Below are 14493 nucleotides of genomic sequence, written 5' to 3'. Positions count from 1 at the left end.
TTATTATTATTTTGTTCCACTCTTTCTTTCTATGGGGAATTTGCCAGTGCAATATCACTGTCTTCCTTTTAAACAATCAAACAAACAAACAAACAAAAGGCAATGGCTGTTGAAAATAGCAATTCCAATCCTGATAACCACTGGGAAGCATTTCTTGCTAATTTTATCCTACTTTTTCTACAGCAGACTACAGTGGATCAGTATATTTGATTTGGGAGAAATAAAGTAGCAGCTGCCTAAACTGAGCTCAAGCACGCCTGAATTTTGAGGTGTTCAAATCTGGAAGGCAGGTGCTGGGTGTGTGGGGGAGGGGGGCTGTGGGCTCCACTGGGGAGCACGGCAGCATGTATGCAGCAGCATGTCTGGAGCTGCACGGAGCCAGACACTCTGGTCTGAATGGCATGGTAAGGGGGTTGGGGGGTTGGAGAAGGGGTAGGGGGTTCTGTGGTGCGCAGTCAAGGGACAGGGAGCAGGGGGGGTTGGATGGGATGGAGGTTCAGGGACGGCAGTCAGGGTCAGGGAGAAGGGGGGGTTAGATGGGTCAGGGGTTGGGCAGGCAGTCAGGGGATAATAGCGGTTGGATAGACATGGGAGTCCCAGGGGTTTGTCAGGGGACGGGTAGGGGGTGGGTTCCCAGGGGGAAAGTTAGGGGGTGGTCTCAGGAGGGAGCAGTTGGGGACAAGGAGAAGGGAGGCTTAGACAGAGGGTGAGGTCCCAAGGGGCAGTTAGGGGCAGGGTTCCCAGGAGGGGACAATCAGGGGACAAGGACCAGCAGTGCTTAGATAGGGGATGGTGTCCTGGGGGGCAGTTAGGGGTAGGGGTCCCGGGAGGGGGTGATCAGGGGACAGGGAGCAGAGGATGTTGAATGAGTTGGGGTTTCTCTCGGGGGCAGCTGGAGAGAGTGGATGGTGGCAGGGTGGGCCTACCCTCCCGCCCCGTGGAGTGTACTATTTTTTGAATGTTAAAATATGGTATCACTACCCTTCACAGTGCAGCTCTCCATTCACAGCAAGCTGCAGCATGAGGTCTCAGCTACCTCACTCCCTCCCCCTCCCTCTCCTGTTCGTAGTAGCCAAGGGAATGCTGGGAAATGTAGTTCTTCCCCTGCTCCAGGGTTCACTCTATAGGCAGGGAGCTAACCAAGGAACTACAGCTCCCAGGGCCCCCTGTTGGTTCTCATCTCCCATGCTGGATCCCTGCCGCCCCTGCAAATGGGCTGCCCCAAGCACGTGCTTGCTTTGCTGGTGCCTAGAGCCGCCCTTGCAAGACAGCCTCCTTTTGAAATCCTCCAGTGAAGGAGCTTCCACGACCTACCTGGTGCAATCTGTTCCATTGTGCTACTGCTCTTACAGCTAGCAAGTTTTTTCTGAGATTTAATCTAAATCTGCTCTGCTGTAGTTTGAATCCATTGCCTCTTGTCCTGCCCTCTGTGGCAAGAGAGAATAGCTTTTTTCCATCTTTTATGTGGCAGCTTTTCAAGTATTTAAAGACCACTATCATGTCCACCCTTGATCTCCTCTTTTCCAAACTAAACATACCCAGTTCTTTCAGTCTTTGCTCATATGCCCTGTGTTCCCTCCCTTTGATCATCTTTGTCGCTCACCTCTGCATCCTGTCCAGTTTCTCCACATCTTTTCTATACATTGGTGACCAAAATTGGACAAAGTACTCCAACTGAGACCTAACCAGCCAAGTGAAGTGGTACCATCACCTCCCATGACTTGCATGCTGTGCCTCTGCTAATGCACCCTAAAATTGCACTTGCTTTTTTTGCAGGAGCATCACATTGCTAACTCATGTTGAGGCTGTGATCTATCACAACTCCCAGATCCTTCTCAGCAGTGCTGCTGCCAAGCCAGTTCCCCCCGATTCTGTATTTGTGCATTTGGCTTTTCTTCTCTAAGTGTAGCACCTTACATTGTCTTTGCTGATTTTCATTTTGTTGTCTATAGCCCAGTTCTCCAATTTATCACTATCCCTCTGAATTTTAGCTCTTTCCTCCAAAGTGTCATCTGAAAACTTGATCAGTGTGCTCTCTATTCCTACATCTAGGTTATTAATAAAGATGTTAAACAACATCGGACCCAGAACAGATCCCTGTGGAACCCTCCTTGAGACTTCCCTCTAATCCACCATCATTCCATTCATAGTGACTTTTTGTTTGAGGTTCCTTAACCAATTACATATCGACTTACTGGTTCACCTCTACCCTGATATAACATGACCCGATAGAACACAAATTTGGATATAACGTGGTAAAGCAGCTCTTCGGGGGGGTGGGGCGGCGGGGCTGCACACTCTCGCAGATCAAAGCAAGTGCGATATAATACAGTTTTACCTATAACACGGTAAGTTTTTTTGGTCCTGAGGTCAGCGTTATATCGGGGTAGAGGTGTAGTTCCGCTAAACTCGTATTTCTTCAGCTTACTTATCAGAATGTCATATGGGACTATGTCAAAGCCTTACTAAAGTCCAGGTATATTATGTCCACCTCATTCCCCCTATCCACCAAACCAGTTACCCTGTCAAAGAAGGAAATCAAGCTGCTTTGACATGATTTGTTCTTGGCAAATCCATGCTGCCTGCTAGTTATCACCTCTTCAGCCTCCAGGTATTCGTAAATTAAACGTTTATATATTGTTCCAGTAGCTTCCCAGGTATGAAGGTCAGGCTGACTGGTCTGTAGTTCCCTGGCTATTCCTTTTCCCCCTTTTTAAAGTTGAGCACCACATTAGCTCTTCTCCAGGCTTCTGAGTCCTCTCCTGTCATCCATGAGTTTGCAAATATTATTGCCTGTGGCTCCAAGATTCCTTCAATGCCCTTGGATCAACAGCATCTGGCCCTGCTGATGAATTCATTCAAACTGATCAGAAGATCTCTGACATTTTCTTTAATTATCCTGATATATGTCCCTTGCCCCTTATTGTCTATGGTAACTTCACTAGTCATCCAGAAAACTGAAGCGAAGTCAGCATTGAGCAGCACTGCCTTCCTATCATCTTCCATTACCATCTCACCTTCTCCATTGAGCACTGGCCCCACACCCATGAGCACCTTACATTTGTCTTTGTTGAATTTCATGTTTTTGTCTATAGCCCAGTTCTCCCGCGTTAGCATTGATCAAGCTAGCATGGTAAAAACAGAAGGATAGCCACGGCAATACATGCAGCAGCAGGGGCTAGCCAGCCCGGGTACATACACTTGGTCTCAGATGGCTCATACAGGGGGCAGCTATCCACCCCCACAGCTTGTGCCACTGTGGCTACACTTCTGCTTTTGGTTCCATCAGAGGTAGCATGGGTTTGTCTCCTCGAGCTGGAAGTTACACTTTCCAGTTCCGGCACAGACACACCTTTAGAGCTTAGCGTGTGAGTGAGTAGTCCAAATTATTCCTGCCAATGTACATTACCTTGCACTTAGCTACATAGACTTTAAACTGCCAAAGTGTTGTCCGTTCACCTTGCTTTGTTGGGTTGTTCTGCAGCTCCTCTCATCCTGCGAGCTCTGGGTTTATGTTGCCAGACACTCCCCATTATGAAAATTCTTCTGCCAGATTTTTTGAAAAGTCTAGTGTCTCTGTGGTTACAGAATAAACTTGACATTTGCCAAGGGGGGAGTCCTGAGCTAAGGGAGTTGCCTATGACTGGCATCAGGGAAATTCAAGATTTGGGCAAGTTATTCATAGATTATTTTTTTAAGGCCTGAAAGGACTAGAAGGGATAGCTCAGTGGTTTGAGCATTGACCTGCTAAACCCAGAGTTGTGAATTCAATCCTTGAGGGGGCCACTTGGGGGAACTGGGATAAAAATCTGTCTGAGGAGTGGCCCTGCTTTGAGCAGGGGGGTGGACTAGATACCTCCTGAGGTCCTTTCCAATTCTCATATTACATCATCTAGTCTGACCTCCTGTGTAACACAGGCCAGAGGATGTTACCCAGTGATTCCTACATCAAGCCCATCACTTCTGGTCTAGAGCAGAGCTATGAAAGAGAGCTAATTTTGATCTACAGACCTCCAATGACAGAAAACCCACCACTTTCCTTAGTAAGTTGTTGCAATGGCTAACTCACCTTACTGTTAAACATTTGCAACATTTTTCCAGTCTGAATTTATCTAGCTTCAACTTCCAGCTGTTCAGTCTTGTTCTGCCTTTTTCTGCCTGACTAAATTCCATGTAGATAAGTGAAAGGTAACATGCACTGGAAGGAATAATTTGAATTACTCATCTCCTTTGCTAGGTTCTAAATCACTGCCAAGCACTCAGGAAGGAAAGGCAGGGTATCATTCTGGCCAGCTCAACCTTAATTCTAACTTCTGAGTGCTTGACTTTGCAACCCTAATTATGGTCCTTTGGTACAGTTTTTAAAAATCATGAATATATGACAGAACCCTGGATTTAGTAATGGCCCTATCAGGGCTTAATCCTGAGAGGTGCTCAGCTCGCCGGCCCTGTTCCAACAAAACACTGCAGCATGTGTTTAGCTTTCAGCAGTGAGCAGCACAGCTGAAGTCTCTCAGAGGAAGTGCATTCCAGAGACTAGAGCAGTAGCCTGGGATTTGAGTCAATTCCCTGCTCTGCCCCAGACAAGACACCTAGGGCTAGATTTACAAAGATACTGAGGTGCCTCAACACCAGAATTACGTGTCTCCATCTGGGTTTAGGCCTCTAAATCCCAATTTTAGGCTTCATTGTGACTCTCAAGACTCCCACCAAAACCTTGTAGGCGCCTACACTCACATGACACCTACATTGTCAGGGTAAAAGTTCCCTCAGCACCTACTGCCTCTGGACACATGCGCTGCTGCCTCCTTCTAGGTGTCCAGGCACCTGTCTCTCCCCACCACCCCCCCAAATCCCAAGATGATCCATGAACCAGAGAAGACAGGTGTTCCTCTGCCTAGCTCTTATGCAGGACACAATCCAGCAGGCACACTCAGAGGCACCATTTTGGATAGGTGCCATTCAAAGAGGGAGGAGATGGCAGTGCCCACCTTATAACTCCCCGTCCAGGGGTCAGAGCACTGGCCCAGGATGTGGGAGACCCAGGTTCACTTCCCCTCTCTGTCAGATAGAGAGAAAGGATTTGAACAGGTGCATGGTGGCTCTCCTCTGGCTGTTTTGTGTGGTGTTGGGCACCTGCCTAACTCATTCACACAAGAAACAGCTTAGGTGCCTGAGTAGTTCCTGCCTGTGAATCACTAGCAAAGATAGGTGCCTCCCTGCAACGTGGATTTAAACATCTACTGTATCTGGGGAGGGCAGGGCTTAGTCACCGTCTCCCACTGGCAAGATTAGGCAGCCCTCCCTCCGAGAATTCTGGCTTTTGTGGATCATATTCTCCCACGCCTGTTGCTCCCCATGCATAGTACAGGGAACCTGGGTGCCTGACTCAGGCTCTGTTGAGGGCAGTGTGTTCCAGCGATCTCCTAGGCACCTAAAGGTGTGGCATTGTGATGATGAGCAGCATGATGCCTAAATCCCTTTGTGAATCTTGCTCCTAGTCTCTTGGTATGTCAATTCTCTTTCTGTCAAATGAGGAAAATAGCCCTGCCCTGCCTCACAGGGGGGTTGTGAAGATAAATCCATTACCAACAGAGGTGTGAGTAGGGGCCAGAGCAGTAGCTGAGTTACTGTTAAACTTTAGAGACTGCTAGTAAATCTGACAATGCTGGAATATTATTATGTGTAAAAAATGAAGTATTTGCAGTAATTAACTTGTTCTTCTGCTAAAACTGATCCCTGAATATTTGGCTCGGGAAAGGAATTCAGTCTGGGGCAAGCTGTCCAGAGTACTGAAACACATTCGCTGGCAGCAGCATTTGGTAAAACCACAAATTTTAAGTGCTATCAAACAGTTATGCAGAATATTCATGGAAACCAAATTTAGACTCTGAAGCTATGAGTATGCACGATGGAGACCCACTCTAGGGCTCTCCTCACCCTGTCAAAGAACACAAGCTAAGCTGTGTGTCCAAACAAAACTGCTTGACTTTTGAAAGGAAAATATTTACCACAAGCTGTTTACTTGCAAAATTAGAGGGGGTCCAGAGAAGAGCAACAAGAATGATCAAGGGCCTGGAAAACTCATCTGAAGGGGGACTGAACAGACTGGGGCTGTTTACCTTAGACACGAGACAAATCAGAGGGGTTGTGATAAAACAGTAAATGGTCTAGAAGTTCTCCTGTCTCATAACACAAGAATGGGGGAATATCAATGAAATCTAAAGGTGAGAAATTCAAAACCAGCAACAGGAAATACTTTTTCTCTGGGCATGTAATTAGACCATGTAACGCAGTGAGATTCAAAGAGAGACTGGGCATATATATGGATGCAACATCCCAAATCCTACTAGTTAATACTAACAAACATTTTGGAAGGGAAATAAACCCTCCTGCTTCAAAGCTTAAGCCAGTCTCTAAGTATAAGAGACTTTATGGGGTGCAGGTTATCAAACATCTACCCACTGCAGGGTTCTTGCACCTTCCTCTGACACATCTGGGGCTGGCCACTGTCAGAGACAGGAGACTAGGCTAACTGGACCGTGGGTCTAAGCCAGGCTTGTAATTCCCACGTTCCTCTCTAACAAGCTACACACCAAGAATTATACTGAAGACATTTGAAAAATGAAAACTGGCCATGCCAATGAGTAAAACCCCAGAAAGACACTCACCTTCCCAGCTATGAGCTTCGCCTGTAGCTCCCAACACTCATGCTGCAAAGCTTCAATCTGTTTATCTTTTGCTAGGAGGGCACTGGCCTGTTCTGTCAGGTCCTTGGCACGCTGGTGGGCACATGCTTTTTTACACAGCTCTAGGCTGGAGCCCTTCATAGCCACTGGAGCATTTACCTGCAACAGGGAGAGAACAGCAAGGGAGAAACCACACACGTGGTGGTGGTGGTGTTAATAATTTCACAGTTAAGCAGCAGGCACAGAGCAAATAACCAGAGCAGGGGGGCATCACTGACTTTTTTGGTTTACTGGCAGCTTCGAAAAATTTAAAAAAAAATCAGTTGAATCTTCTGAAAAATTTTGGTGAATCAAAAAAGTTGACAAAAATGTGCTTTGGAGCAAAGGAATCATAGAATATTAAGGTTGGAAGAAACCTCAGAAGGTCATCTAGTCCAATCCCCTGCTCAAAGCAGGACCAACCCCCACTAAATCATCCCAGCCAGGGCTGTGTTAAGCCAGGCCTTAAAAACCTCTAAGGAAGGAGATTCCACCACCTCCCTAGGTAACCCATTCCAGTGCTTTACCACCCTTCTAGAGAAATAGTTTTTCCTAATATCCAACCTAGATGTCCCCCACTGCAACTTGAGACCATTACTCCTTGTTCTGTCATCTGTCACCACTGAGAACAGCCAAGCGCCATCCTCTTTGGAACCCCGCCTTCAAGAGTTGAAGGCTGCTATCAAATCACCCCTCACTCTTCTTTCTGCAGACTACATAAGCCCAGTTCCCTCAGCCTCTCCTCGGAAGTCATGTGCCCCAGCCCCCTAATCATTTTCGTTACCCTCTGCTGGACTCTCTCCAATTTGTCCACATCCCTTCCGTAGCGCGGGGGGGGGGGCAAAACTGGATGCAATACTCCAGATGTGGTCTCACTAGTGCTGAATAGAAGGGAATAATCACTGCCCTCGATCTGCTGGCAATGCTCCTACTAATACAGCCCCATATGCCATTGGTTTTCTTGGCAAGGAGGACACATTGCTGACTCATATCCAGGCACACTGCTGACTCACATCCAAATGCTCTGTTTCATCTCCAGGCACTTTGAAAAAGAAATGCAAAGGAAATGAAGGACTTGTTTCACAAAGCAGGTGGTGCCCTTATAAGCTTTAGCCCAGGGCTCTCACCTGGGATGAGATGAAAGACCCAAGCTGAAGGCTCCCCCTCTGCCTCTTGTTTTGGATGGATTTGAATTGGTTCTTCCACATTGCATCCCGGTGAGCTATGGGTAGTCTGGGCTCAGGCTGTGCTCAGGTAGCACCTGTTCTACTGTGTGCCCACATAGTCAATCAAAATGACTCTAGGCAGGGGGCTAGACCACTCACAGGGGAGTCCCTGCTCCACAGCAGGCAGCATGGGGAACTGAACCTAGCTCTCCCACAGCCCACAAGTGCCCTGAGCTAAAGGCACCTCTTCCTCTGTCAGCCTGTGAGTGAAGGGAGAGGAGACGACTCTGGAGGGACTGAACTGGAGATGACTGCTGGGTTCCCAGAGACACCAGAGGAGCAGCTGGGCAGAGGGTGATTTGAACCCATCAGCTCTAAATGGAGGTTAATTCGCGTTTCTTGCTAAGAGGCCAAATAACATGGGCCGCAGGAGTGAACAGCAGAGAGAGAAAAAGGTCTGATGCCCTGTGCATGAGACACAGCACACAGCAGCTCTGTCTACTCTAGGAAATGCAGCAGGAGTTAATAGCAGGTGTGGCTGTGGTGCAGGTCAGCTGTAAGCACAGACAGGACCAGGCGATATCCAGCACCATGCAGAAGCCTGGCTGAACTGTGCGTGCATGGCTGAACCAGTGTTGGGCACTGTCTGGCTCTGACTACACATGCATCCCCCACCCAGCTGCACCCACCACCAGAGCCCACTGTCAGCAATGGTGGCATTCCCTAGGGTAACCTTAATCACCGAGTGCTGGCAAAGCAGCCATCGGTCATGGCCAGGCTCCTTTGCTCTTCTCTGGATGCTCAACAGCCTTTACACAAGGGGCAGCCTTGGAAAATCAAAGTTCTCTGCACAACTGCAAAATGAAGGCAGTTCCCAAGGGTCAGGATTTAATAGAAATCCGCTCGTGGGCGATGCCCTGCCTGCACAAAGCCTGGCTACTTGGGCAGGTGTGAATTTCCTCCTCAGTCAGTGCAAAGGGGATAGATAACTCAGTACAAACTCTTGTTTTCTAATACCTTTCATATATGCAAATCATCCAGCAGCAGGATGTCGGTGCTCAGGGGACCTTGTATCACAAGGCAGGCCCAGTGTGCTGCAGCATATCCGGGCACTGAAGCCAACTCTAGCAACCAAATGCTAACTCCTCAGTACCTCTCCCTTTAAGTATATGCCTGCGCAGCAACCGTGCACAGATGCCTCCCACACACTCCCTTATTACACAAGGCTGGTGTGTTGTAACTAGACCAGCTAGAAATCAAGTTGTCCATTATACATTTTGTTTCTCTGAGGCTAGCAGCTCAGAGTGTTCATGATTCAATACTCTGAAATCAAGTGTATGTGTTCCTGGTGCTCATTGAAACCCGTTGAGCCTTTTCTGTTCTGGAGAGATACAGAAGATTTTTGATGCAGTTTTAGGAGGAAAAGGGGGATTTTTACTGGTCCTTATTATTTCTGCATCTCAGATCCCCCACTTTATCCACAGTGCCAGGCAACAGTGCCCATGAGATGCTGTTGATTTCTTTGCCCAGTCCCTGAAAGGTGCTTGGTGCTGCACAGAGAACTTGCAAAGAAAGCTCCCATGGGAGAGCTTACAATGGACATTTCAGAAGGGGCACAACCCCACAGCAGGGAGGGCTTCAGCAACCCTAGTCACTCCACCGTACCTGCATCTCAGAGTGGTTCAACGAGGGGTTTTCAACTCTATAAATAGCAATGATCGGGCTCACTTCTCATGGGGACTGCAGAAGGAGAGCTGGCACCAAGCCCAGTAGCACCCAATTCCGGTCTCCAGACAGTGTCTGTTCTGCCTTCTGCTGTCGACATTGCTGCCACCTCTTTCAGAGCTGGATTAACTATGCCAACAGGAGAGCTCTGATAACAGTTTTCAAGTACATAAAAGGTTGTTACAAGGAGGAGGGAGAAAAATTGTTCTCCTTAATGTCTGAGGATAGGACACAAAGCAAAGGGCTTAAATTGCAGCAAGGGCGGTTTAGGTTGGACATTAGGAAAAACTTTCTAACTGTCAGGCTGATTAAGCACTGGAATAAATTGCCCAGAGAGGTTGCGGAATCTCCATCATTGGAGGTTTTTAAGAGCAGTTTGGACAAACACCTGTCAGGGATGGTCTAGAATAGATAATATTGAGTCCTGTCTTGAGTGCAAGGGACTGGACTAGATGACCTCTCGAGGTCCTTTCCAGTCCTACGATTCTATGATTCTCCTCCCAAACCATGCCAAGGCTTTCTGAGTACTCAGGGAACTGACACCAGGGGAAATAACCATCTGCCAGTTGCCTGCTGCAAATGGTTGAAGAGGCCCTGACTGAGCAAGTGGGTCTGTAAGCAGCCCTCTATCAAGGCTGTTCTCCTCCTGCCTTTCAATATGAGTGCAAGTCTACACTTCAAAAGCTGCATCAGCACTACTGCGGCTGTACCACTGTAGCACTTACGTGCAGATGATCCCATGCCAATGGGAGAGCTCTCCTGTCGGTGTAGTTAATCCACCCCCACAAGAGGCGGTTCCTAGGTTGACAAGAGAAGCTCTCCCGCTGGCGTAGTGCTATCTACACGGGGCAGCGTAGCTGTGTTGCTCAGGGATGTGGAGTTTTTACACCCCTGAGATATGTAGTTATACTGCTATAAGCCTGTACTGTAGACATGGCCTCAGGGTATGTCTACACTTAAAATATTACAGCTGCACCACTGCAGCACTTCCCCGTAGACACTACATATACAAGCAGGAGGGGTTTTCCCCTCAGTGTTGGTACCCACCTCCCCAAGAGGCAGTAGCTAGATCAGCAGGAGAATTCCAGTGCTGTCTACACAAGGCATTAGGTCCGGAGAGCTAAGGCTCCCCAGGGGTGGATTTCTCCCATAGCTGTACCAATGTAAGTGCCTAGTGTAGCCCAGGCTCAGACTCTTCCTCCTAATGAGAAGCCATGACCTGGCAGGGATCTCATTAGTTTTGCTTAGGGGCAGGGTTAGCACCAAGCTTGCATATGATGCCTTATGAGTCACTCATTTCCTAGGGGAGACACAGGAGCCCTGAGTGGGAGCAGTGACCTGTCTTGGCCTACACAGCGCATCAGTGCGACCATCTGAATTCGGACTCGGTGCTCCTTCTCCCAGGCTTCTGCCTGCACCTCTGCCTCTGAAAGGCCCTGGCCAGGAGAGAGGGGAAGGGGAAGCCCAGTTCTGAATGGTAGAGAAGCTTGGACATGTAGTAATACCCCTTGTGTGCTGCCTGGCAAGTGGGCAGAGCTGCAGTGCAGGTTCTCAACAAAGGACTTTGAGTCACTAAGCTCACCGCAGCTTATACAGAGAAAGGCTTTCCCCTCTCACCCCGCCTGCCCCAGGCATCACCTGGCTGGCAGAGGGCTAGCACACTGTGAGCAGCTGGTCCCACTCGGCTAGGCCATGGAGGAAGCACACCGCTTGCCTTTGACTGCTCAGCGGAGAAGCCACTACCCCCACTTGTGTGTGCATGTTCCAGGAAGTAAATTCAAGCTGGAGCGGACACCTAATGCCCGCACACCAAACCAACGGCTACCCCACCCACTGGTCAGCACTGTCATCACGTCCTCTCCCATCACCTTGCGTGGGACATCTCTTCCCATTGCCATTCCTACAGCCCCTCAGTCTCTCCAGCTCCCGGCTCCCCAGCACACTGCAGACATGCCGCTTGGCCAGGGCAAGACTCTAGCCCCTGGTGCCTGGTCCTTCTCCTCCATTCAGGATCCAGCCTCTCTCTCCTCCGGCTCCAGGCAGGCTCCAGACCCTACCCCCATGCATAGGCATTACACCTGCCTACCTCAGGCCTGTTGGTCAAAAACTCTAACTTCTTGGCCTCTTCTGGAGCTCCCCTTGCTCTAGCAAGGCCAGGGTGAACCTCTCTGGAGTCAGAGAAAAGCTTTTCCCAGCAAAAGGCCCTGGGCTGGAGAACACCCTGAGGTGGGGGCTGAATGTGCTGTAGCCTGACCATGGTCACAGGCTGGTGCAAACCACACAGGCAGCCTCAGGAAGGGAGAAAGGCATTGCCAGAGCAGGTCATGCTTGCGGCCTAGGTAGCCCAATGGCCTCTTTCTAACAGGGGCCAGCCACAACTGCTTCAGCAGAGGTGCAAAAAGCCCTGCAGTGGGTAGTTCTGGACTAACTTGCCCATGGGGAAATGTAATGGCACAGAGTCCACCCTAGCATGCCCCTTGTGATCAGGTGCAGCATGGTAGGAGAGACCCTTCCTCAGATCCCTCACCCAGGGCATAAATAAGTCCAAGCAGGCTTTCCAGTACTAAAGAGCATCCTCTTCAGAGGGTCTTGTTCATTTAACAGGAAAGAGCAACACAAAAGCTTCAATCAGAAGCTTTCCACCCCTGTTTTTCCCCTTTAGCCCCAATGCCGGCTTCCTGGCCTGGCAGCTTGGCGGGCATTCAGTTAGATCCCTATCTTCCCCTCAACTAACAGTCCCTCGTGGCTCCCCTGGAGGCTCCACACCCAGTTCACTCCTTTGGAGCATTTTCTCTCCAGGCCTGATCCTCTCTCCAGGAGCCTCTGCTCTCTAGGGAGACCCCACTGGGAATAGCTTCCTGCCCAGCTCCCCTGAGGAGTCTCTCCCTCCCCACCTTCCTCTTTTCTGGGCTCCCTGATTGAGCCCCTACAAACCTGCACGAGGCCCAGGTGCCCCTTACCTAATGAACTGCTGCCTAGCTACCTAGGCAATGAACTAGCCACGGGCAGGGGGGCTGGAACTAGGGGTACTAGGGTTGCAGCAGCACCCTCTGGCTTGAAGGGGTTCCATCATATACAGGGTTTGCAGCTTGGTTCAGTGGCTCTCAGCACCCCTGCTATACACATTGTTCCAGCGCCCCTGTCCACAGGTGAAGCTGGGTTGGCTCCTTCTCCTTAGCGAGCTTGTCACAGGGAGGTTAGGTGCCTGATCCTCTCTGGGACCTGCCCTCGGGACAACGGGTTTCTTCCTACTCCTGTCAGACAGGCTGGCTGATGCCCTGAAGCAGAAGGGCTGGTCTTGTTCTGAGCTCTCTCCTTTCCTCCCACGGCACTGGGGATCTTCTATTACCCACAGAAATGGCCTGTCCATCTTTTTAATCCTCCTAAGGAAAGAGGGAACAAATCCCAGCTACAGCAGCAGTTGAACTTTCAGAAGGTGAGGGCCCATTTCAAATGATCTCTTCCTAACATTGTATCTGGCACTTACATAGCCCAGTGACTGGTGCCCCGCAGTAACAACTGAACAGTCAGGCAGTTCTGACAGTGCATGTGGGAATGAGAGACAATGCCCACATGCCATGGGGATCTCACCCACCGGCATCCACCGTGACCTCACTTCCCCTCTCATTTCCCATGCTGATACCTACTCCCTCTCCAGCAGCACGTGCTCCCTCTCCCCCGGCACACCAAGGACATGCACACTGCAGACAACCCGCTGAAACCAGCCAGCCAGTGGTTACAATTACCACCAGTTCCCATGCCCCACTATCCCATGGCCACGCTGCAGTTATCACCAAAGCAACAGGGAAGACACTCAGGAGAAACACTCTGGTGGATGCTGGCATGTCAATGGGGATTGGCATAGAGCCGAGTTACCCGATGCAGCAGGGCAATTTGACGGGAGAATCTCGGCCGGAGTGGAGAATTTGCTCTTTCGCTGGGTTCAGTGAGAGACAGGCTTTTGTCATTCCTGGAACTGTGTCCGTGGCTCTCGCGGGGGTTCCTAAAAACCCTATCTGGGACACATGCTGTATCTTCCGTTAGCCAAAGGTATAGGAAAAATAACCTGCCAACTCTGCTCCAATTTGTGTTCTCCTCCAACTATGCAGTCATTGCTAGGAATAACTAGTGGCACTGAAGGCCTGATGGGAGGGGATGGACAGGTAGTGCCATGCCATATGCTGCTGCTGCAAAGGGTTAAACACTTACTAGCTTGAGGTTTGCTTCCTGCAGTTTTCTCGCTCTTTCCTCCAGGCGCTTTGCGATCAGGGCCAGCTCTGCATTCTTTCTCTTCAAGTGCTTCACCTTCTCCTCAGTCTCGGGAAAGTAGCTCTTCCGCTAAGTAATGAGTGGAATGGTTAACGGCCCTTTTGCTCACCCCCTGCTCACAGCCCTACAGCCCCCCAAACCTCCATCTCCAATCTCACTCTGTCCAGGCAAGGCCCCCATTATAACTACACATTCAGAGAGCAAGAGCTGGCAGAGGGCCCTGGCAGTAGAAGATCCAGTCCATCCTCTGGGGCTAATGCAGGATTCTTCAATTTCTACATTTTCTAGCATTTTGTCTGCTCAAGTTTTACACATCCCAAGTATTGAGGCTTCTACCCCATTTCCCTGAGTCTCTTCCACAGCTTCCTATGCCTCGCTTGTCAGTGTGTTTTTCATGATATTCATCCCCTTTCTTAATTTCATACCACTGACTTCAAGTTAAGCCCCTACATGACACCTACACAATTCTCCTTCTGCTGTGCTTACATCCCTTCGCCGTTTGCAGGCTCTTATGCTGTCCCCCAAAGCATCACTTAGCCAAGTCAAGATTTAGCATTTTCAGCTCCTCTCAAACAGCAATCCTTCCATTCTCCTCAACTATTTGG

At 49.5% G+C, this 14493-nt stretch overlaps 1 protein-coding gene across 17 annotated transcripts in view; it reads right to left on the bottom strand.

Moving 5' to 3' along the window:
* Positions 1-14493, bottom strand: part of TSPOAP1 (TSPO associated protein 1) — a 161570-nt gene that overhangs the window by 122724 nt on the left and 24353 nt on the right. For 16 of the 17 annotated variants that reach the window (XR_007770337.1, XR_007770338.1, XM_050928880.1 and 13 more), the window contains exons 3-4: positions 13829-13957; positions 6672-6848 (exon numbers count right to left, since the gene is read on the bottom strand). Coding sequence is in view for 15 of the 17 variants with exons in the window: in XM_050928880.1 (XP_050784837.1) it covers positions 6672-6848; positions 13829-13957 (306 nt within the window). In the remaining 2 variants the exon portion in view is untranslated. The remainder of the gene's footprint in view (positions 1-6671; positions 6849-13828; positions 13958-14493) is intronic. The other variant, XM_050928893.1, reaches the window with a different exon arrangement.

This window comes from Gopherus flavomarginatus, chromosome 19, assembly GCF_025201925.1.
Source record: "Gopherus flavomarginatus isolate rGopFla2 chromosome 19, rGopFla2.mat.asm, whole genome shotgun sequence".
NCBI lineage: Eukaryota > Metazoa > Chordata > Testudines > Testudinidae > Gopherus > Gopherus flavomarginatus.
Note: the sequence above shows the minus strand (reverse complement) of the source record. Positions and strands in the feature narration are given on the sequence as shown.